General features: G+C 37.9%; 1 protein-coding gene across 4 annotated transcripts; it reads right to left on the reverse strand.

Annotated features, from left to right (window-relative positions):
• Positions 1-2,838: 2,838 nt before the first annotated feature.
• On the reverse strand, positions 2,839-22,359 carry cldn19 (claudin 19). Of its 4 annotated transcripts, none has more exons than XM_079844043.1 (5): positions 21,669-22,359; positions 13,593-13,757; positions 13,072-13,156; positions 11,459-11,605; positions 2,839-3,734 (listed from the first exon to the last, which is right to left on the reverse strand). In XM_079844043.1, the coding sequence occupies exons 1-5, from the start codon at positions 21,889-21,891 to the stop codon at positions 3,686-3,688; spliced, it is 669 nt and encodes a 222-aa protein (XP_079700169.1). In that variant the 5' UTR covers positions 21,892-22,359; the 3' UTR covers positions 2,839-3,685. The 4 variants fall into 4 exon arrangements, with proteins under 4 accessions (XP_079700169.1, XP_079700171.1, XP_079700168.1 ...); XM_079844045.1 differs by having other exon boundaries at positions 2,839-4,161; XM_079844042.1 differs by having other exon boundaries at positions 11,453-11,605.
• Between the last annotated feature and the right edge of the window lie 974 nt (positions 22,360-23,333).

A 23,333-nucleotide genomic window follows, 5' to 3' on the forward strand; every position in this document is an offset into this window, starting at 1 on the left:
AAAACAAAATATGTAGTATTTTGACAAGTTTTATCACTTTTCTTCATCGCAATGAAAATGCACACAAAATAAACATTCATCATGACAACTTATTACAAAAACGCAATTAACTTCTACTATGAAGCTTTAATTGACGCCTCCGATTAGGAGTTTCCCAATCCTAATTATAACATTGAGGCAGCATTCATGCACACTTCATCTCATAAATGATTTTTAACATAACTTAGTAGAATCAGACTATACACAATGCTGTGGTCGGGATGCTTTTGTCCATTGCTAAACATAAACATCATAAATGAGACTGGCAAAAGCATAGACCTGTTTCAACCATCTTCCAAACACCAGTCTGCAAGATTACATTAATGACTACCAAACCAGGCCAGGCCATTTCAAACAAAACAGACAGTCTATCTTTTGCTCAAATTGAACACCGTCAGGGGTCCAGACGCTCGGTCAAGCACGGGATTCATCAGGAAACGATCATCCAGGTGTAAAAAACAGGTCTGAATCGTGGTGAGATACTGAGATGGGGGTGAGACGTACACACAGACATTCTCAGGTCTGATTTATCGTCTGGCTAGACTCAGTTTGAGCTAGTCTAATTGTTAATCTGGTTTTATATGCCCCGTTTAATTGATGAAGTGAAGTCAGTGAGTTCGACTTTTGCCCTTTTATATGATAATGGAGATAGTAAAGGAAAGGACAGTCTTGGAAAATTATGCTAGCACTAACCTCTCAGGACATATCTAACATTTTCAAAAAGAAACATGCATGAAAATAAAACACTGTTGTTTGGAAATATATATTTTTTTTACACCCTTCAAAGAGATGAGATTTTTTGCAGGTTAAAAAAATCACTCAAATTTTCATTTGAAGGAGGGACTTGATCTAAAAATTTATCTAGTAATTAACCACCTAACAACCACCCATAATAACCTAGCAAACAGATAGCAACAACCCAGATCACCTTAGCAACCATTTAGAAACACACTGGCAACCACAAACAACACTTCAGAATCTGCGTATTTATCACCGCCAAGCACCGATTTCTTCCAAAAATGTAAGAACTGTAATGTAAGATTATTACCAATGGTACAAACAAAATAAGAAAACAGTCAAATATTCAGCTATGATGTTCGGATGGATAGCTTAAGCTGTTAGCCCCTATTGTAGATGATGTAACTACACATTTAGCCAACGAGGGCCAAAGGAAAAGGACTGTTTCTCCATTGACAGCCATTCAAAAATAACTTCTGTGTGCTCTGTGTGACTGGATTAATATGGTTTTCCCACTGCTCATAAAACATTCACTAGACGTAAGAGACATAACCGGTTTCGATGGAAAAGATTTCAGTGAACTCATTATCATGTTCAAGAAACCAATTTGAAATGATTCGAGCTTTGTGACATTATCCTGCTGGAAGTAGCCATCAGAGGATGGGTACATGGTGGTCATAAAGGGATGGACATGGTCAGAAACAATGCTCAGGTAGGCCGTGGCATTTAAACGATGCCCAATTGGCACTAAGGGGCCTAAAGTGTGCCGAGAAAACATCCCCCACACCATTACACCACCACCAGCAGCCTGCACAGTGGTAACAAGGCATGATGGATCCATGTTCTCATTCTGTTTACGCCAAATTCTGACTCTACCATCTGAATGTCTCAACAGAAATCGAGACTCATCAGACCAGGCAACATTTTTTCCAGTCTTCAACTGTCCAATTTTGGTGAGCTTGTGCAAATTGTAGCCTCTTTTTCCTATTTGTAGTGGAGATGAGTGGTACCCGGTGGGGTCTTCTGCTGTTGTAGCCCATCCGCCTCAAGGTTGTGCGTGTTGTGGCTTCACAAATGCTTTGCTGCATACCTCGGTTGTCACGAGTGGTTATTTCAGTCAAAGTTGCTCTTCTATCAGCTTGAATCAGTCGGCCCATTCTCCTCTGACCTCTAGCATCAACAAGGCATTTTCGCCCACAGGACTGCCGCATACTGGATGTTTTTCCCTTTTCACACCATTCTTTGTAAACCCTAGAAATGGTTGTGTGTGAAAATCCCAGTAACTGAGCAGATTGTGAAATACTCAGACCGGCCCGTCTGGCACCAACAACCATGCCACGCTCAAAATTGCTTAAATCTCCTTTCTTTCCCATTCTGACATTCATTTTGGAGTTCAGGAGATTGTCTTGACCAGGACCACACCCCTAAATGCATTGAAGCAACTGCCATGTGATTGGTTGATTAGATAATTGCATTAATGAGAAATTGAACACGTGTTCCTAATAATCCTTTAGGTGAGTGTATATTCAATCACTGCCCTTGCCGTCCAGAATAAAAGAGAACATCCCAATCGAGTCAAGGGATTTGTGGAAACCGTGGTTCATTTCAGGTGAAGGATAATCCACTTCTTACCTCCGAGACTGTGTTATGATCTATATGACCTTATTATTTTTATTGTGAGTATTAGGCTTATCATTATTACTGAACACTGTTGTACTATGATATTGTAATATTTACCATTATATAATCAGAGGAGTATAGAAGAGTTTATGAAAGTGTCACTCCACAATACAATAGCAAAATATATAAATATGTATAGTATTTTTATGGACCCATTGTGCGAGCTATCTCTTTAACACCGCATAGTTTATATACATGTTGCTGCTGATTGGGCTGACATTTTTTGACACACCCACAAAAACAAGAAAAGACGCACAGGAAACATGTCGTTCATCCCGGAAACCGTATCAAAACGTAGCGCGTTTGAGCTTGAACGTGCCCCTGGCGTACTTTCCCCAAGTGACACACGGAAATGTATCTTTGTATAGTTTATTTTATTTTAAAACAGATAAACAGAAAGCTTGATACATCATATGAGATGATACATACTTCAATATTAAGTGACATAACTGGTGGAACGTGAACTAAAATATTTCTAATGACAACCTAAAAGACTCCGTGACCACTTTAAAGACATTATTTGTGATAAATAGTGCCTTTCAATGCAGGTTGAATACAATTCACCAAGACAAATCATAAGTGCACTAGAGAGTTTTAATTGTATCGGTGTCGCATGCGGGTCCCCTTTAAAACTAGATCAAAAGCGACAACCCCCTCATCGTTTATGTGCTATACATTATATGAAAAAAAAAGAAAAACAGTTGATTTTACCACGGGTAAAAGATCCATCTCACATACGCCAAGATAGAATAGAAACTATTAGCAAACTAAAAGACATTTGTGAGTCAAAACACAGTTATAGCTCAAAGTATATTACACTGCACATGTCGAAGAATTGCATAATTATTGAAATGCATTATAATGTACCCTGAATCAATGCTCTCCAGATGAGTGGTATAGTTTTCCGGCAAGTATAACAAAGTCCAACTGTAACAAAAACTGACACATGTGTCAAACACTATGCGATAATGCTGTTGTGGCTCACTCCTTATCAAATTTTCGGACACTTATTTTTTAGCTACAGTACAAAGTCATGTTGTTTGGGAATGCATAGCTTGGCTTAATGAACCTCTGCATTGTCTGTATTACAGGGAAACATGTCTGTTTTCGACTAGAATAATTTCCTTACAGTTTTTAATGGAGTTCTTCGCTTTTTTACCGAAAGAGAGTGTCTTGTCTGTTGCCAAAATCTAACAGCTTGTGACCCACGAAGTCGCCCTCTCCCAAACTACAAGTACTGCTCCCCTTTCTCTGGTGGAGAACTTTTAACATTTGCTCTGCAATTTAAAAGAAAAACAAAACATGTTTGAGTTACAAGGGAAACGGAAATCGGGTCATCCCCCGTTTAAAATGTATTGCAATGAAACAGTCCATGCTTTTAGGGTGTAGTCACGTACATACTGCAATTATACATATTTACAAAGGCAGTTTATGGGGTCACAAACAAAGGGGAACACACAACAGATATGGGGTGGCAATTTTTCGAACACGTTTATTGATCATATGTTGAAAAAAAGGCACATGGATTTTAAGGATGTAGGGTGTAGAAGGGACATTTGTCCAGTCATACAGACAAGTGTCCAAATTTGGATTCTAGGTGGGAGTGAGGGACAAAGATACAGAGAGTGGAGCTCGGACAGTCCTCGAATAAAGGCAGGGAGGGTTGGTCAGTCAGGGAAACTAGTCTCACTCAACAACTCATCCCTGAATTAGAGAAGAGAAAGAAGACAGTCAGAGAAGAACAGCATTAGAGGAACCTGGGATAGAGACAATTCACGGGAGCCTCTCGGTTCATTGGGTGTTAGTCCGTTATGTGGCACCACATAGACGTTTGCTGTTTGTTAACATGGAAATGTTAGGAAAAATGGACGATGAAACATGCATAGACAGCTTGTTTGATATGCCAACAGTTTGAGATCTCAGAAGGAATATTTGAAAGGAAAGAGTCTTGAATTACATGTCATTTGCATGCATGAGAGATGCGTTTGTTAATTAAGGGGTGTTAACTTTTAACCAGGTCCAAAAAAACCTCATTGATTTTGGAGACAAGAGACAAAACTTTTGCTGTCCACCAGTTCAAAATTACTTAAAGGGATCCCCTGGTGTATGGCTTAATATAACATCAATTATGTCTCTTACTGAAATATGTAGTAGAAAACCCATGAAAGATCTACGTTATTTAAAAAATCCATTACATAGTTGGAGAATAGGCGGCGCCATTTTGTTTGCATTCTAGGTCAATGACGTAGAATGGCTGCACTCGGCAATCAACTGGCATAGCTATTTTTACCACAACACAACTCTCTTTCAGAGTTAAACAAAACCAATCAATTGCATTTAAAACACACTCAAACACATGTACACACGAACTCTCTCTCATACACACACACATCCACGCACTGTGCGCGCACACACACGCTCAATCAGCTGTAATGTTATGAGGGTTGACTTGCCTAATTTGTCACCTGGTTCCGATTCGGCTGGCGAGCACTCTCCCTGGCTGAATCCGAAATCGCCCCCTATACCCTCAAATAGGGCATTATTTGACGGGACAGCCATTTGTAGGGGTGTCCGAAACTACGAAATAGTGGACGTTATTAAGTGCACTCATTCAATCCCACATTGCACTGCAATAACGAGTGTACAGCCGTTGAGCGTACATCGGCTGTACACTCGTTATTGAGGTGCAATGTGGGATTGAATGAGTGCACTCAATAACGTCCACTATGGTTTCCGAATTCACTCACTCGTTTTCATTTTCATTCACTCCTTCAAGTGAACTGTATTAGTGGACTAACATAGGGAATAGTGATTGAGGTTTTACTTGAGGGCGATTTTGGATTCAGCCCCTGTCGTGGAGACTGACGAGGGCAGCCCATAATAGATGTATGTGTGTGTGTGCGTATGTGTGTTTGAGTGTGTTTTAAATGCAATTACAAAGCAAATAATTGGTTTTGTTTAACTCTGAAACATTTTCCGAGTTGTGTTGTAGCGATGTGTCGTTCATGAACGATTCGTTAATTTTGAATTAGTTTTGATTAGTTCATCTCTCGAGTCTTCGGGTTTGAGTCATTCGTTCATCAGGTCCCAGCCCCATAGGCAAGGCTATGCAGTCACCGGAAACAGAAAAGATTAGTTCATCTCTCGAGTCTTCTCGTTCGAGTCGTTCGTTCCAGTCCCCATAGGCTGAATGCAGAAACAGTTCATCTCTCGAGTCTCGTTTTTTTGTCACGTGACGTGACAGCCGTGTTGGAGACAGAAATGAGTTAATTCACAACCTTCCTTACAAACAAGGGCATCGTTTTTTTGTTCTTTATTTCAGTTTTTTAGCTAGTAAAATAATTTATTTTCCTATGAAGCCAGATGGGTTGGTCAGAATGGATAGGCATAACAAAATTTTATGCACATATCTTCTGATAAATTTTATAAAAATAAATATATTACAACATGCAGTCAATAATACGACACTGAACCGGGAAGCGGTCATGTGAAAAAAGAACGAGACTCGAGAGATGAACTAATCATTTCTGTTTCTGCATTCAGCCTAACGAACGACTCGAACGAGAAGACTCGAAAGATGAACTAATCTTTTCTGTTTCCGGTGACTTGTCTATGGGGCTGGGATTTGATGAACGAATGACCCAAGACTCGAGAGATGAACTAATCTTTTCTGTTTCCGCCGGACGCATGTATTACATATATGAGGCTGTCACGGTGACAAAAGAAAGAACGATTTGGATCGGGAGGTGAGGTGAACTAACGGACTGCATACATAGCCTGAAGCAAGATATAGCAATTAATTAATCATTTCTTTCTCAAAGTTTGGCCATGGCTGCATTAGCTTATAGTTAATTTTTTATTCCAAAAGTACTAAATGTGTTGAAAAATGTAACATGTAACATTTTAATTAGATTCTGCTGAAATGAACGAAATTACTTGAAAAAAGATTTGTTCATTTTGCTGAACGAGATTCAAAGATCCGAGTCAGTAAAATTATCCGAACTTCCCACTACTATTGTGTTGTGGTAAAAATAGCTACTGGTAGCGCCAGTTGATTGCCGAGTGCAACCATTTTACGTCATCGACATAGAACGCAAACAAAATGGCGCCGCCCATTGTCGCACTATGTAATGGATTTTTTTAAATAACGTAGATCTTTCATGGGTTTTCTACTACATATTTCAGTAAGAGACATAATTTATGTTATATTAAGCCATACAAGTCTTAACACCAGGGGATCCCTTTAAGTTTTGCTTCAAATGGCTCCGTTGCAGAGAGTTTGAATCTAATATGATGTGGGAACTGGGAACAAATTCACTAAATGGTTTTGCAGCATGTGGATGGGTGAACCGCTACTATTTGATGTAATGGATGAAATAATAATATATACGCTGTCATTTTAGTGCGGGAGCAGGTTGGGAATCAATAGGCACGGGCAGAATACGGATCCAAAAAAACAAGACTATTTTGTCTGAATTCGGTGCATGCTGATAGGCTGCTACTTTCAGACGGTCCCATATATGTGTTCACACTCTGAAGACCGTCAAAGGTTTCTATTTACAATGCATTTTTTCAGCGTTGAGCATTATAGCCAATTGCGCTGAACTGAAGTATTTGACAGCTTCAGTGATTATATAGGGATTGCTCCTTGCTAGCTTTCTGCATGTAAAAGATCTGCAAAGTTACTAAGCTCATAGTCTCCCACAGAAGGGATTTATTCTATCTAACAGAGAACATTGCTCCAGTCCTCCCTAAAATGCATCGATCAAAGTCAAGATATTGCTTCCACCATCATCTACGCATAATATCAGCCCAAAGGCATAATCTAAGAAAGAAGTGAATTTTAGCGTTGTCTCCATGTCGTGGACACGCTGTGTTTCGATGCGAAAGCAAAATCCCATTCGATCTGCTTGATCATCTTCATTTTTATAATCTGATATGATATGACAAAGCTGACGACATTAATAACTGTGTGTATTTACAATTGCTTTAGAAGCCGTGGAAACTGAAACAATTGTTATTTCCGACACATGCTTGAGGTGTTCACTGCAAAAAATACTCTTCTTATTTATTAGTTTTTTTCTTGTTTCCAGTCCAAATGTCTAAACATTCTTAAATCAAGATGCATTTACTAGATAAGTAAAATGACAAAAAAAAATTATCTTATTTCAGAAAAATGTATCTTATTTCTGTTTGGGACAGAAATAAGATATTTTTCTCACTCCATTGGCAGATAATTTTGCTTGTTTTAAGCAAAAACTCACTTCATTTGGATTTTTTCCCCCAGAAAACAAGAAAAAATATCTTATGTCATTTTTCTTATCTAGTAAATGCATCTTGATTTAAGAATTTTTAGATATTTAGACTGGAAACAAGACAAAATTACTAAGTAAGAAGAGCATTTTTTGCAGCGTTTGGCCAATCGCAATGCACTGGGTCAGCTGGCCAGTCAGAGCACTCTGGGCTTTTCGGAAGGAGCGGGTTTATAGATAATGGAATTGAATCTGAGCTTTTCGGGCAAACTAGGAATAGAGGTGCTGCAATATACACTAATTAAAAAATTATGTTTTTTGAACTTTAAATTATGCTAACCCATAGACTGTAAAACAAAAGAAAAAGAAAAGATGGACGATGCGTTAAGCCAAGTTATTACATAGCTCTGTGGAATACTTGATTCTGATTGGTCAATTGCGCCATCCAGTGGTATGTTATGCTTACTTCATGTGCTATTGGAAATGTCCTACTTCCCACTTGTGAAGACGTGATTACGAGCTCATCGCATTCAATTTTTGACTTGAGAGGGTGTTCATGTCCAATTTTTTAACTAGGAAACTAGTATTTACGATAATGCAGATAGCATGTGAAGGCAGCATTATATTTCCCAATAACAACCGGTTAAAAACTGATAACACAGGCTTATCCGGGTAACTGTCTCTGAAGTCGGAACTTTAAGCTTGCTAGGAACATTTTTTCCTTAGTGGAAGTTTTGCGATTGGCAAGCAGGATGAGGCACCGATCTCGTACTTGTGCTGTTTGCCACAGACCTTATCAAATATTAAAATCAATACTTTCAAAACATCAAATCAATATTTTGTGTACAGTTAATTAATTATGTCATCTGGTTTATCACGGACTCGCTCTCTTGCTTCATACAAACGCAGCTGCTGCCATTTTACGAGGATTATAAGGTAACAAACGATATTAAAATACTTTCATCTTAAATCAATATCTCTTATCCTCATAATTGTTTATCTGGCGAAATGCCATGTAATAAGTGGTATGACTGTATCGTATCCCTCAAGTGTCCATCTAGTTTGAAGTTGACGCTCGCTAGCAACTGCTTTCTAATAAAATATTTCAACTCTAGTGTATATTTCATGTCTAATTATTTACTTATGTGGCAAGTAGCCATTTAAGAAGAAGGATAATGTACATCCAGCCGGTTGTTTTCGCAGAATTAACCAATTCAGGGTGATGCCTCTGCTTCGCCTCGGGGTCCGGATCACTCTGTCAGGGTTTATTCTGTGACAACCGGCTGGATATACATTATCTCTTACATGTCCCAGAAACAGTCTTTGCCAATAACGTCATTTGGAGCCAGAGTCTGTGCAGTAGTGATCCTGAGGTGGGGCCGCGTTATCACTGTCCTGCCCATATTCCCACTCCTGGAGACTCAATCGCAAGCACAGCTGTCAATCATGACATCTCACTAACTAAAACCAAACTTGTTGGAAAAACTTAGAATTTCAATGTATGTCAGTGGGATAAAAACGACCTAAAATGACAGATTTTTTTTTTTAAGTGTAATTTGATATTTTAGATGGGCTTGCGTCCTTTTTGATTACATGGAGAGGACAGGGATTATGACCTATACAGCAGCCAGCCACCAGGGGGCGATCAACATATTTTCGCCTCGACTTCACCTTTCAGGGCCTGTGCGGCAAACTTGTGTTAAAGGTCCCATGGCATGGCATTTTTCTATTATTTTATAATGTTTCCTGAGGTGTACTTATATTGTTAGTATGATTTTTACATTAAAAAATGTCATAATTTAGAAATAAAAGGCATTTTTTCTATACTGTTATTACCCCTCTGACTGAATGTCCTGTTTCAACGGGCGTGTCTGCTGCGCCCACTGTTGTGATTGGCTGACATCTTTGCATTTGAAATGAGTGTTAGATTATGTTGCAGAGGAAGGGGAGGTAACCTTTCCTGGTATGACGTCATAACAGGAAAATTCCAGATCAGCTCATTTTCTCAAAGGCAGAGAAAGACAGCCAGAACTCGGTTTACACCCATCAAAACTTCTAGCCACTTGGGGACAATATCCAGGCTAGGGGAACTCGTATTAATGTTAAAAAAAACTCATAAAAATGAAATTTTCATGCCATGGGACCTTTAACCTGTTCTAGTACACCCAATAAAAAAAACAATGGCCTTTTAAAAAAGAGACTTTAATCGATGTGACCATTTTCTAGTAATTGTTGCCCAGAACTTTTGTATTTTGGATAGTGTGCATTTGCCCTGTGCAAATTGTGATCAGCACTCATTTTCTGGGTGTGTTTGTGCCATTGTCTGCCATTTAACTCTTTTGGTGAATTGAGTGCAAGTAAACGGCGGTATCAGTGTTTTAACTCATTCTTAGTGAATTCCCCATAACATTTTAAACTCTTTTCTGCTGGTTAGGTGTTTAAAAATTGCTAAAAACCCCACATACTTTGTTCTAAAACCAGCGTTGGACTTTCCCTCGAAAGCGCTGTGTCTAAATAGCATGTTTATAGCTTGAGCTGGAAGTTTTGGACTCAAGTCAGCCAAATCCCAGTTCCCACACTGGAGCGCTGGAACTGAATGGTTTTAGATAATGGTTCTAGTGGAATTCCCTGTACTTCGGCGGACGGTGGAAGTGTTGTAGCTCCTTGTCTCCTCAATGTGGTGTATTGTGACCATGGCTGTCAGGAGCACACATAGCTGGCAAACAGAGCTCCCACCATGCAGAACAGACCAGCCAATCAGAACAGCATGACACGTATATCGAATCTATAGGCTATGTTCGGAATGAAATACTAGTCTACTACCTAGCTATGTAGTATATAATGCATTATTCATTGTCACATGACCTCATTGTTGCAGGTTTAATTCAGTGAGTAGCATCCAGTTATCATCTTGGAAATAATAAATGGTTATTATTGGATTTATAATTTAATTTTTGTACAAAAATGTCTTAACATTTGGTGTCTCCCAAGCTCATTGCATTGTGGGATACTGTATTCTGTATTTTATACTATACGTTTTGACAAATGAGGTCAACAATGAATTCCATGCATGCGGTTCACAGTATATACTGCATAAATCATAAGAGCGGTATGCTAATCCGAACATAGCCGCTGTATCCCATATTGAATCTTTCTGTTTATTTCTCCTTTGAGTTTATTTGCCTTTTAGTTTGCTAAAAGGGAAACTAAAGACTGTGAAATTTCTTTTATATCGGTTAGGTTGTTCCTATATTATATTTCCATTCACTTTACATGAAAACACTTTGAGTGTACATGGAAGTTTTCCCTGAAACCTATGTAATCATACAAAAACAAGTCCAGTGTAAATGCCCTTTTACTGTGTAACTTCTTAGGGATATCAGCTTCAAATTGGTCTATAAAAAAGTTTTTTTTTAGCAAAAATGTTCTTAAAAAGCTTAAGGTATGTTGGGAATGCCGTACATATCAATAAAGTACAGAATTTCCACATTCTTCATGAAAATGAAATAGTAGCAAAAAACATGCTTGTACAGTATCTCTGAAAAAAGTACACAAACCTCCTTGACCGTAGGCCTAGACCATGTAAGTGTTTGTCCATGTAATTGTTTAGTTTGTGTGTTTTGGACCTGGTCAGTGCGAGTGAGAAGGTGTACTCATGGTGGGAAGAGCTCTGTCTCTTGTACCCGCTGCTCTTTACATTTACAGTTTCTCCTTTTCTGCTGTGCTTTTAGTTTTGTATTTACACGTACTCCCTGGCTGTAGATGGTTGAGATTGCCGGTAGAACTGCTGTCCTGTTCTGTCCCCGTTAACGCAGGAGCAGCAGAGGAACGAGCCGCCCAACATCATCAAGGTGGAAGCCGCCCACCCTATAAAGAGGGCGGGGCCAAAATCAAACCTGAAAGACAGAGAGGCCACGCCTTCATTTCAAAACAAGAATGTAACCAGGTGTTCAGGTAACATTTCACCCAAAATTAATTAATTGAATGAATCTAAATCCTTATTGATCAAAATTTACAATATAAATTTATACTGTATATTAAGTTTTATATATTTTAATGTTATAATATGTGTAACTGTATATATACTGTATAACTGTGTGTATATATATAAGTATATATATATATATATATATATATATATATATATATATATATATATATATATATATATATATATATATATATATATATATATATATATATATATATATATATATATATATATATATATAATATGCATTCTGTAATATATGCATTTAATTTAATAGTAGAGCATGTGTACACTCTAAAAAATACTCTAAACAACCCAATCGCTGGGTTTGTCCATTTTCAACCCAACTTGGGTTGTTTTAACCCAGCGACAGCAAATGGGTTGTTTTAACCCAGCGACAGCGAATGAGTTGTTTTAACCCAGCAGTTGGGTTAAATGTTTGCTTAAAACAACCCAATCGCTGGGTTTGTCCAATATCAACCCAACTTGGGTTGTTTTAACCCAGTGACAGCGGATGGGTTGTTTTTAACCCAGCTACAGCGAATGGGTTGTTTTAACCCAGCGGTTGGGTTAAATGTTTGCTTAAAACAACCCAATCGCTGGGTTTGTCCATTTTCAACCCAACAGTTAAAAAAAATGATGGGTTAAAAACAACCCAAGTTGGGTTAAAAATGGAATAACCCATCAAATGGGTTGTTTTAACCGCTGGGTTAAAACAACCCATTAATTGGGTTAAAACAACCCAATTGCTGGGTTAAAACAACCCAATAGCATTTTTTAGAGTGTGTGTATATATATATATATATATATATATATATATATATATATATATATATATATATGCATTTTGTATATTTATGTAATATGTAGAATAATATTGGACTATATGTTATGTCCATTATACAAAATGGACCATATGTATATGTATCATACATATATCATACAGTGTAATTTGATTGGTATTCAATATAATTAATGATGAGGATGTATAATTAATAAAAAGAAAAAGTGATTTGATGCTAAAAAATGATTTCTTTTTTTTCTTTTTTTTATGAATATCTGAACATGCAATATATCAAAAGAAAGAACAGAGCCTCTATCTAGCTTCATGCATTTTTTAATCAATACTTGAATGTGGATAATTTTTAATAAAAGAAGCTAAATTTTGAACAAAAAGCTGAGATTCTTTTTCCAGACAACAACAAAACAATGCTTTAATGGCTTGTTTCTGCTTGTTTTTTTCCCCTGTGTTTTGATCTGGAGACTCAGTACTCTTTCAGAAGATGTGTAATAGTGTAATAGTATAACAGTGAAAAGATGGAAAATCCCATCAATGGCAAGGAAAGAGTTCAAATCTATGAATGCTCCTACTTGGCGTTAATTGGCGTATTCGGATCGAAGAAATGGCCGGACACCTGTGCTGCGTACCAGGACACAGCCACCAGCGCACTCAGACCTAGACATGATAGAAATCACAATCTTAGCACTGTCATGAGTACATCTCTGTTAGTTTACTTGTTTGTGACCAGACTTAGCCACTTCCTGTTTACTCCTGCATGTCAGATGGGTCAGACAGCGGCCGAGGACCAAAACAGACCTCAAGAATGTGGAGGCTAATGGAGGAATGTCAATTTACTTACCAAAACTAATTTACACTGAATGATTTACACAAAGGTACGTTGATAACACAATTTACTCATTCTTAGCACAGTTAAACTGGTGTAGTAATGACTTTGTTTACGTTTGCCTAAAGTTTCTTAGTAAGCTTTCTGGTGTGATCATTTCAAACCAATCCAGTGTAAATGATGGTCATTAGAAAACTCTCAGTTTTACAAATTCTCACTCAACCTACATGAACAAAGTAAGGTGCTCAGTCTGGGTCAGAGTCTCACCTGAGAGCAGGAACAGACTCCCACCAGAGATGGCGATCTTGCTCTTGGTGGATGGGTTGTTGTCGCCCACCTTCGTGCATTTCATCCCGACCACACTCACAATGATAGCCAAGAATCCCAACAGCACTGAGATCACCATCAGAGCTCGACACGTCTGAATGTGGACTGCAAAAACACACATAATGGCAGAGTTTAAGTGGGAACTCAAAATAAAGGCATTTTAAATGAAACAACAAAAATTCCAAGGCCCTCGCGTGGTTAGGCGTAAAAAGACTTTGATAAACTGGACTAAGTGATTAAAGCAGCACTAGGTAACTTTTCAACCTTTATAATATATTTCCAAGACTCTTGTGATGATACATCGACTTACAATAGGTTGAATGACACGTCTGCCAAAGCCTGACGGAGACCGTATCGTTTTTAATCATACTTTTAAACTTTGAGTTTCGGGTAGTAACCTGAGAACAAAAAGAACTACAAAATTCGACTGCTTTACGGCATATACGTCACTTCCACCACCACCCCCACTTCCTTAAATTCGGACGTGCGAGCCAAACTATCATTTGTTTGCCGGATGTTATAGTCATGGCCGAAGCAGCACAGAAAAATTAGAAAGCAAAGGTTTTGTCGGAGGAAAGCAAAAAGAGGAAACGAGAAAGTGATGGGATTAAAGGCAGGACGAGGATCAACATTGGGCCAGCGTTTGCTCGTTGGCGTGAGCTGAAGGAGGAGGGGCTACATTCTTGCAAGTAAATACATAAGACGTACAAAATCATATTTAAGGATACCTAACATGTCTGTGATATTTGTTTATTTGTCTTGCCTCAAGCTATAATGCAAATCGATTTTTCAAATTTGCAGATTCATCTATGGTAGCTTGATATTATAATATTGACGATATATGGTTATTACCTACCACTCAAACATTGAAATGAAGTATCATATAGATTCTGTAAAACGGGAACCAATAGACTAGGCTACTATAATGACGCTGGCTTGTAAACGTGAGCATCGCGATCATTTGCCGTTTGAAAAAAAATAAAACCCATGAAATGATATTCATATGACCTGCTGAAACATATGCCACTGTACCTGGGATGAAGACATTTCACACGCGACGCAAGCAGAACACCTGCATGTGAACTCCTGCAGTGTTCAGGGCTATCATAGTTATTATGTCAATAAATGCACGTGCGACGCATCCCCTGATGTAGGATGATGACAGAGTTTATGACAGTAGTAGAGGACAATACTGTTTCCCAACTGTAGGGGGAGCCCGAGAGCAAAACCTACCTAGTGCTGCTTTAAAACATTAAAAGTGTTGATCAACGCAGTCCATCCTGAAGTAAGTTGTGTCAGGCAAAAATACTTTTAATGTTTTAATAACTTTATTAAAATAAGTTTATTAAAGGCTTTTTATGCCTAACCATGCGAGTGCCTTAGAAATTGTGTTGTCTCATGTATCCAATGAGCACCAGTTTGTTGTGTTTTGAAAGGAATTTCGAAATGACTTCCTGTTTCAACAGAAGCCCCACCCTGCAAATTCTTATATGTATATACAGTATACACTGCAAAAAGGACTCTCCTAATCAGTATCTTTGTCTTATTTTCCAGTACAGATATCTAAACATTCTTAAATCAAGATACATTTACTTGAAAAGCTAAAATCATCAAAAAATAAAGTGAGTTTTTGCTGAAAAGACAAGAAAGAATATCTGCCAATGGGGTCAGAAAAATACCCCCACTTGTTTTAAACATAAATATCATTGATGTATTTCATTTAGGGCTGCTCAATGTATCGAAATATCGCAAATGTACATATCGCGATATGCATATCGCAAGGGCACGCAATATCTGAACGATTTTAATAGGCTACTTCAACACTGTGAAAAGTGTACGTTTTAGGTTGACACATATAGAAGAGAATAGACTGGGCACACGACTGTTACTTATGTGATATGCTTGACGTTAAAAAGAGTTATTAAACGCAATAACTTGCGAAAAACAACAACTTGCAGTCTCGCGCTGTCTGACACACACCGAAACGTGCGCACAAGCCGTTCTTTTTTCCGTGTTACACACTCGAACTGTCAAATACACACAGTTATTTCAAAATGGCCGTCTTGATGAGTATTCATGTAAACACAGTCAGTTATGCTTTAAGTGAACAATATCAGTTGGGGAAAGAAATAGATTTTGCACACTTGAAGCAATATCGTATCGCATATCGCATTTTTTTTCAATATCACACAGCCCTAATTTCATTTCTTATTTTCTGTCCCCCTTTTTTTTTGCATTTTATCTACATTTCAAACATCAGTTATTAGGATACAAATTACATCTTAAAGAGTGAGACTCACAATACCTGTCAAGAACATGTCCTGGTCATATTTCACCTAATTATATTTTGATTAAATTTTAAATAATGCCTCAATGCCCAAAATGTTTGGAGGCAAATATGACCTAGACATGAAATTCATGCTAAAATAACCATATTAGCACCTTTTTGGTGGTGATTTCTAGCTGCTCGACTACATCCAAATTCCACAGATAACCCACACGGTCTTCGGTTCATGCATAATGCTGTAGGAGTGACATTTTTACATGCTTCACACAGAGGGGATTACTGTGACTTTTCCACAAAGGCGGATTGTTTTCAATGCCTCTGTCTCTGCTTTTGTGTGACAGCTACATGCTAACATGCCCATTCAGCTTGGATAATGACTTCAACTTCAACTCAGAATCCCACAGTAGACGCAGATCCACCAACCCTTTTGAACTGGCCTTGCATTGTTATGCCCACCTCAAAAGAAGAGTTCAGCTTAGCCACATGTAAAGTAATGTAGAAGGATCTGCTTTCAAAGTGTTGCATCAAACATGAATCGAACCCATAAAATAGTCGAGAACTGAGGAGAGATTATCACACAACTTTTGATGTATGATTTATATGCGAAGAGGCCGCCTTTGAACCGGGATTTTAGTGCTTTATAAGAGAGGTCTTATTTTCTTGTCTTTCATCCTTGTTGTGCTTCATTTCTTGATTTGTAAGGAGAGTAACACTGTGATCTCAAGGTCATGTCTGAATGAGGGTAGTTAGACTCCGGGTGGAGGGGTCCTCCCACAATCCCTTGTCCAGTGCCAAGGTTGGCAGTGCCTGGCACGGACAAAAGGAAGGCAAGCACTAGCACAGTGGTGGAGAACATGCTTCAAGAGAAGCTGCATGTGAGGCTCGGCCATTGTCTATTGTTCGCGCTTGTGGGCTGCTTCACACGTCATTGAAAACATCTCTCAATGCGTTCCTCGTACAAATCACTCATTCATGACGTCATAATCACTTTTGACGCCCTCGATCATTTTTTTCCCTAAAATGTTACTTTAATATTTAGAACAAAAGACTAAAAAGAACGTCTAGTTCTATGTATTATCAGATAACCATATTTCACATACATTTAGTTTCCATTTCTAATAATTTTCTGGTTGTCTACTTGCATTATAGTTCATTCTTTCTGGGTGACTGTGCCTTCTTTCCAAAAAATTTCAAAACGTTTCAAAATCAACCTCAACTAATAGGTTTAAATTTAACCTTGAGTGAAAAAAGAGTAAAGTTGAGAGTCTGTTCATGTTTTCCTTTAAAAACGTTGACAGTAATAGAACATATTTAGCATATTGGATAGATAGATAGATAGATAGATAGATAGATAGATAGATAGATAGATAGATAGATAGATAGATAGATAGATAGATAGATAGATAGATAGATAGATAGATAGATAGATAGATAGATAGATAGATAGATAGATAGATAGATAGATAGATAGATAGATAGATAGATAGATAGATAGATAGATAGATAGATAGATAGATAGATAGATAGATAGATAGATAGAGATGTTACGATAGATTGATTGATTTAGGGTTTAAATTAACCTAGAGTAAAAAAAGATAGTGAAAGTTGAGAGTCTGTTAATGTTTTTCTTTAAAATCGTTGAAAGAAATAGAACATATTTAGCATATTGGATGGATGGATGGAGGATAGATAGATAGATGTTTAGATAGATAGATAGATAGATAGATAGATAGATAGATAGATAGATAGATAGATAGATAGATAGATAGATAGATAGATAGATAGATAGATAGATAGATAGATAGATAGATAGATAGATAGATAGATAGATAGATAGATAGATAGATAGATAGATAGATAGATAGATAGATAGATAGATAGATAGATAGATAGATAGATAGATAGATAGATAGATTTAGGGTTTAAATTAACCTAGAGTGAAAAAAGAGTGAAAGTTGAGAGTCTGTTCATGTTTTTCTTTAAAAACGTTGACAGTAATAAAACATATTTAGCATATTGGATGGATGGATGGATGGATGGGTGGATGGAGGATAGATAGATAGAGATGTTACGATAGATTGATTGATTTAGGGTTTAAATTAACCTAGAGTAAAAAAAGAGTGAAAGTTGAGAGTCTGTTAATGTTTTTCTTTAAAATCGTTGAAAGAAATAGAACATATTTAGCATATTGGATGGATGGATGGATGGATGGATGGATGGATGGATGGATGGATGGATGGATGGATGGATGGATGGATGGATGGAGGATAGATAGATAGATGTTTAGATACATAGATAGATTTAGGGTTTAAATGAACCTAGAGTGAAAAAAGAGTGAAAGTTGAGAGTCTGTTAACGTTGACAGAAATTGAACAGATAGATAGATAGATAGATAGATAGATAGATAGATAGATAGATAGATAGATAGATAGATAGATAGATAGATAGATAGATAGATAGATAGATAGATAGATAGATAGATAGATAGATAGATAGATAGATAGATAGATAGATAGATAGATAGATAGATAGATAGATAGTCTTAGTTTTCCTTGTTTTGTATTTGATTCTTTAACTTTTTTGTGGTCATGGTTTATGCTTTTATTTTTAGATTGACACGACAAAACACTATCATTTTTGTCAGTATTTGTTTTAAAATGTTTACCATCCAGGTTTCCCAGCTTTGCATTAACGTGGCTCGAGTGTGCTTCATATAGATGTTTCTTTTCCCCAAATACTATGTTTAGTCGACAGCACATAATAACAGTTATTCAAGAAAAGACACTAGAACTGCCGCAGAAAAGGGCAAACAATGCAAGTTTGTGGGAGGCTGTCTGTACATACAGAAGCCAGAACATTGCAGTCACTATCTGACCAGATGACCTAAGGCTGGGAGGAGGGAGCGGGGACAGTGGAATCAGATGGTCCCGTCACCCGTTGTGGGCCGAGGGTTACAGATTCCACCATGAGCAGTACAGTACTGAGTGCAGCCTTTGTGAACGAGTGGCGGATATCTGCGAAAGCCAAATGATATTCCACAAAATCTAACAGTAATTAAGCACAAAGTGGCAGCTCTCGGTTCTTTAGATGAATGTTCTCTGCATAAATCCGTCAGATCTCATGCGCTAAAGTGGCCATAACACACAGTATTTTAGACAACATTGAGTCTGAAGTTTGCTATAGGCCATTCAACAAAAATACAGCGATTATGATGATTAATGGCACTCTTTTTGTAGCATTTGCGGTTCAGCAGAGAACAGTGTCCTTATAAAGAACCATTTTGGGCTTCATATGGCTTTTGAAGTTACTGTTTTCGGAGATTAAAAAAGTTCTTAATGTTCCATTATACTTGTATATTGTCGGTTCTTCAGATTGTTTGGTTTGTTTATGGGTTCTTTAACCCCTAGGAGTCTGAGCTGTTTTGGGGCCCTTTAGAAGTTTTGACATGCTCTTACATTTGTGCTTTTTTCAGTTGCTTATAAACAAATTAATGGCAAAAGTGTCATTACACTGTATTCAGCACAAACTGGGCTACCATAATATGTGAGCAACATGTATGTACATGTTTGTGAGACAAGTATTCACTAAGCTAGAGTTCCTTTTCTGAAGACTATCTGAATGAACGTCTTTGAGAGAGAGAGGCTGCAGATCGCGCATCATGTTTGTTTTCTTTATTTTGCAAAAAGCAAATCATATTGTTTTTATTGTGACTGTACACACAAAAAAAGAAACTTAACAGATTATAATGATGTATAACACTTGCCTGAATGATAAAAACAAGTTATTTGAGTCTCTTGGGCACTGATAAGAAAAAAAAAGAGAGCGCCGACTCGAGGGGGTTAAAGGGATAGTTTACACAAAAATTTACATTTTGTCATTACTTACCCTCAATTTGTTCCAAACCTGAACACAAAAGAAGACATTTTAAAGAATATTGGTAACCAAGGCAAGTTTTGACTTCCATAGTCGGGAAAAAATACAATGGAAGTCAATGGGTGTCTGGTTAACAATATTCTTTCAAATATCTTCTGTTGTGCTCAGCAAAAGAAAGAAACTCCTACAGGTTTGGAACCCCATGAGGGTGAGTAAATGAGGACAACATTTTCATTTTTAGGTGAACTATCCCTTTAAAGCTTCCATAGATGCTGTCAGAAGTTCTTAAAGTTCTCCAAAGACATCATGCTGTAACCTTTGTTTTTAAACTTGATCAGTCAATCATATACTTAGATCTTGAAATTTAGATGTTTGTATAAGACCTTAAATCTTAAAAGTGTAGTCCTCTCAGATGTCTGCAAATGTTTGTTTGCATACAATCTCTTCTAAACGGCAATAAAGATGAGCTGTGTGCTGTGCGGGGATGTGCATTCTGAACATTTCTTTGCTGTTTGTCTAAACACTGGCCTTTTCTTCTCAACACAACTGCCATTCATCACTTCAAGACAATACGCTGTTATTAAAGCAATGGTGCCGAATATAAGATGGCAAACTGTTTTCTCTGAACCATGCCACATTTATATTAAATGTTCTGCTATTGTTATTATGAAAGGGTCTTATAACTCTTCTGAACCGCAATGTTTTGTCACCGCCTGCAGTGTTGTAATATTTGACCACAGATCACAAACAGATGTGGATGTGATGCCTGTTCGTCATGGGAAAATAATTGAATTATCCTAAACGCACAATCATCAGCCACCATTCATAATTGATTGTTAGGGACATCTTCTTCCCGGGACCGTCCCAGAAATAGATGAGAAGTGACTGATTCTGATTAGACGTAACAAGTCACCGCAAAATTGACAATGACAGTGGCGCTAAATGTTGATTAATCGCGATGTAATTGCATTCCACGGCATTTCAACAGTCTGGTAGAGTCAGCGCTTCAGTGAGGTTGGTGTCACATGAGACTTTCATTAGAACATGTCAAAACGCACATATTTTAATTTGATCGATTAAACAAGTTGATTAAACCCATGTGCACACAGCAGCTCTCAGAGTTGATTGCGCTTTTTTGCCACCAGCAACTCCTCTATCCAAAAAAATCTTGATTTAATTATTATTTCATATGAAACTTTTTTTTTTTTTTTTGGAGTCATACATCAGTCTTGAACATAGTTGCAGTGCACTCTTAAAAATACAGTTTCTTTAATGGCACTTTGCATGCCACAAAAGGTTCTTTAAAGGGGATAAAGTTTCTTTACATTTTCAAAAAATGAATCCTAAAGGTTCTCCGAGGAACCCAAAATGGTTCTTCTATGGCAGCACTGCAAAAACCTTGATTTTTATGGGTGTATATCACTAAATCAAAATTAAACTAATGTTGTTCCAAAACTATTTGACTTTCTGGTAGCACTTTATTTTACAGTCCTGTTCCAGATGTACATACTATGTAATTATTATAGTTACAATAACCCTGAACCTAACCTTATCCCATTATATTACCCAGTACTTTATAGGGAAGTACACTGTAATTGCATGTAACAGTCTTTCTTCTGTGGAACACAAAAAGAAGATATTTTGAAGAATATTTTTGTTCATACGTTGACTCTCAATGCGTTCCTCGTACAAATCACTCATTCATGACGTCATAATCACTTTTGACGCCCTCGATCATTTTTTTCCCTAAAATGTTAGGGAAATACCTAATATCTTCTATGATGCACTTTCTTCAGTCATACATAAGGGGGATAAAATGATGTTTTGGCCGAAACATGTCTGTGTTTAGTACTTACCATCCAGCGAGAGCAAGGAGTCAAAGATCTTGCACTGCACCTGGCCCGTGCTCTGAGATGCACAGGACATCCACAGGCCTTCGTACAAGCCCACGGCCATGATGATGGCGTCCCCTGCGTACGAGGACTGCTTCCATTGGGGCAGCACCGTAGTGGAGATGATGCCAACCCATCCGCCCAGAGCCAGAAAATAGCCCAGAAGCTGAATCCCAGAGTTGGCCATAATTGTCCTTTTTATTTTAACTGTTGCTTTAGTGTAGAATTAGAGTTCAGTGAAGTTCTCCAGTCAGGAAGCCACCTGCAATTCCTTCAAGGACGTGCAAAGAAATCCACCTATCTCAGAATGATTTGGACGTGTCGACACGAGCAGTTAAAGTCTCTTTGGTCACTTGTAGTATCCTTATGTAGCTCTCGTTTGCTTCAGTATCTCTCATTTGGTGGCTGCCTGTGACGTCCCTTGATTCTGGCTAAAGCTGAAAAGCAGGTCCCTCAAGTCTCCTTTCTGAAGGTACCCCACTTCTAGAGGCGGAAGAAAGAGCGTTCGGGGTGCCCAGGGTTGCCGTCAGGATGTGGTTGAACGCTGCTTTACTGTCTGCATAGCTGTTCTTGTCATACACCAGTGCGTCTGGATGCTCAGGGGGCAGAGCAGTGGGAATGGGGGGAATAAAAGGAAGGAGAATACTTCACAGACAAAAAAAAAGCCTTGACGGAGTGAATGCAATGGGGGGGGGTGGAGTGCCAGGCCGATGATTACTCTCTGATTGGTGCTTTAGTGAAGTGACACGCCTCCTGAAACCAGTGCAGGAGGGACTAATTAAGCCCAGATGTCACTTGTGGAGTCAACCCGCAAAAAAAAGTGGGACGTGCGATACGCCACAGAGCCCTAATTGCATAAAATTCTCAAAGTGAGCAAGTGTCTTCAAATCTTCACGTCTCGCATAGTCAATGAAAGGTGAAACGATGCTATGCGTATTGAAGTTATTGCTCCAGAGTCACTGTGTCAGTAATGTGGCATCTGTTGTTTTCCCCATTTGAATGTGTTCCTACACTGACCCCTTTGAAACACTACAGAGGCGCATAAATCAGTGTTTAAACTGTGCTCGTTTGAAAGGAAGTGTCACCCGCACACAAAAACTCTTGCTTCTGGTGGAGATTTAGGGGTTGGCCTGTGACAGCTCGGAGGATCTCCATGGGAACCCGCTTGGTTTAATCAGGGAAACACACAGCGGGTCTTGCTCCATGGAATGGAGGCGCCTTTCGGGTCTGGTCACAGAGCAGATCAACAGATTGTGAATACATTTCAGTGACAAAAGTAGAAACTGAAACTCATTTTTTACTTATTTTACATATTTTTTTTATTTTTTGAAGAAAATGTAAGTGGCTTTCCAATGCAGAATTCGTTACTATGATGCTAGGGTGTTATGGCCTGTTGCCATGGCGTTGCTAAGGTGTTCGGCACTGTTAAAAAAAGCTATTATGTTTTATTTTTCGCAGGTACCAAGAATAACTTTGAATCTATTAAAAAACACATCAGATCAACAATATTGCGCCAAATGTTCTTCAATCTACACTGAAAAAATGGTGTAGAATTTACTTAAAAACAATTTTTACTCAGAAATTGATTTCTCAATTAAGTAAAGAAATAAGAAAAAGAAAGAAAGAAAT

Source organism: Gobio gobio (assembly GCF_949357685.1).
Source record: "Gobio gobio genome assembly, chromosome: 19".
NCBI lineage: Eukaryota > Metazoa > Chordata > Actinopteri > Cypriniformes > Gobionidae > Gobio > Gobio gobio.